Genomic DNA, 1,868 nt, shown 5'->3' on the forward strand with positions numbered 1-1,868 from the left:
TACACGTAGAAAAAAGAAAACAGGAACAATTAAACACTCAACAAGAAGAGGAATTCAGAAGAAAAAGAAGAAGAAGCGAGCAAAGACTAGCGCAAGCAAACGACGCGCGAGCAAGAAACGTACCGTGAGCGATATATTCTCGTAGGCGCNATGTCTTTTCTCCATACCCATTCGTACGAGTGTTTCAAGAGTGAACTAGATCTTTTTATTCTACCGCCCACTCAGACCAGTATCGAGAGTTCGCAATGGATTCATTACAAACCTTTGTCGACTCTCGCGGACGACGCACCCATAGAGTTTGTCGTACCTGGTCATGGCGAGGACTATATAGACCTCGCGCATACTCTTCTTAGTCTTCGTGTAATACTGAACACCCCTGAACCCCCGCCTTCCGCTTCTAACAGCGGAGGTGATGCAGTGGCAGCGTCAGTGGGACCTGTGAATAACTTTTTACATTCTATGTTCAACCAAATCGACGTGTATTTTAATCAGAAACTCGTGTCGCCTCCGAACAATGCTTATGCATATCGCGCTTATCTCGAGACATTATTGAATTATTCTTCAGAATCAAAAACTTCCCATCTCACCACCTCGCTATGGGATTCCGATCCTCCGGGTCTGATGGATTCGGGGGTAGTTGCGCCGAATGAGAACCCCGCTCTTGTGAGACGTATGCAATATTTCAAAAACCAACGTCCTGTAGATCTTATAGGACATCTACATTGCGACGTTTTCAATCAGGATAAATTTCTAATTAACGGTGTGGAAATGCGACTACGACTAATCCGTTCAAAGGATTCTTTCTGTCTTATGGAACCTACATCGCAAACAAAAGTTCGTATTGTAGACGCCACCTTGATCATAAGAAGAGCCAAACTAAGCGCTGGAGTGTTATTGGCCCATGCTAAAATGCTGAGTAAAACTACAGCNAAATATCCTCTCACGAGGGTCGAGGTTAAATCATTCACAATTCACAGAGGGGTGGTNGGGGAATCAATCGACAACGCCATACTCGGTCAACTACCGAAGCGAGTGATAATCGGTTTTGTCGAAAATAAGGCGTTTAACGGTGATAGTGTAATGAATCCGTTTAATTTTAAAAACTTTAATATAAATTTCCTGTCGCTTTACGTCGATGGAATGCAGGTTCCTACTAGACCGTTACAACCTTCTTTTTCAAAAGACGCTTCTCTCTACATCGAGGCTTTTCATACTCTTTTCTCGGGGACGGGTATTCATTTTCTAAACGAAGGCAATGCTATAAGCAGAGATGCTTATGCGCACGGTTACACACTCTTTGCTTTCGATCTCACGCCTGATTTATCGGCCAATTGCGTCGATCATTGGAATCTCGTGAAGCACGGAAGTTTGCGATTTGAAAAAGCTCTTGAAACGACTATTAACTGCCTTGTTTACGCGGAATTCGACAGTGTTTTGGAAATCGATTCATCGCGCCAAATCATTGTGGATTATAACGGNTAAACATATTCTCGCTCTGCACATGCGTAAAAATCATGATATTTTTTCCCCCACTTTCTTTTCTACTAAGGCCTTTGTCGCGAGCGTTTGTGGAGAGATTTCAGTTTTGTGCTAGTCCCCGCTATCTTCGCTTCGTTTCCGCGATGACACTGTATCCGTATAAAGNGGCTGTGATCATAGAAATGCAAGGATTTCGCGGTGTCGCGTGTGAATTTATTCCAAAGGAAGTGGCGTTTGTCGCGGTAGATCGACCAANTTTCGGAAACTGGATCTTAATGCCCCCGTTCTCGTTCACCGAATTACCACAAAAATCAAGACGATGCAACGATTGGCTTTCACGAATTTATCACGGTATCGAGTGGTTTGACGGGGAAACCAATCTTAAATAT

General features: G+C 43.6%; 1 protein-coding gene across 1 annotated transcript; it reads left to right on the forward strand.

Annotated features, from left to right (window-relative positions):
- Positions 1-150: 150 nt before the first annotated feature.
- Positions 151-1,482, forward strand: LOC109863384 (uncharacterized protein F54H12.2-like). Its single transcript, XM_020443643.1, has one exon. The coding sequence runs from the start codon at positions 151-153 to the stop codon at positions 1,480-1,482; it is 1,332 nt and encodes a 443-aa protein (XP_020299232.1).
- Positions 1,483-1,868: the final 386 nt, after the last annotated feature.

Source organism: Pseudomyrmex gracilis, unplaced genomic scaffold (genome assembly GCF_002006095.1).
Source record: "Pseudomyrmex gracilis isolate BER0280 unplaced genomic scaffold, ASM200609v1 scaffold_4569, whole genome shotgun sequence".
In the NCBI taxonomy this organism is placed as follows: domain Eukaryota; kingdom Metazoa; phylum Arthropoda; class Insecta; order Hymenoptera; family Formicidae; genus Pseudomyrmex; species Pseudomyrmex gracilis.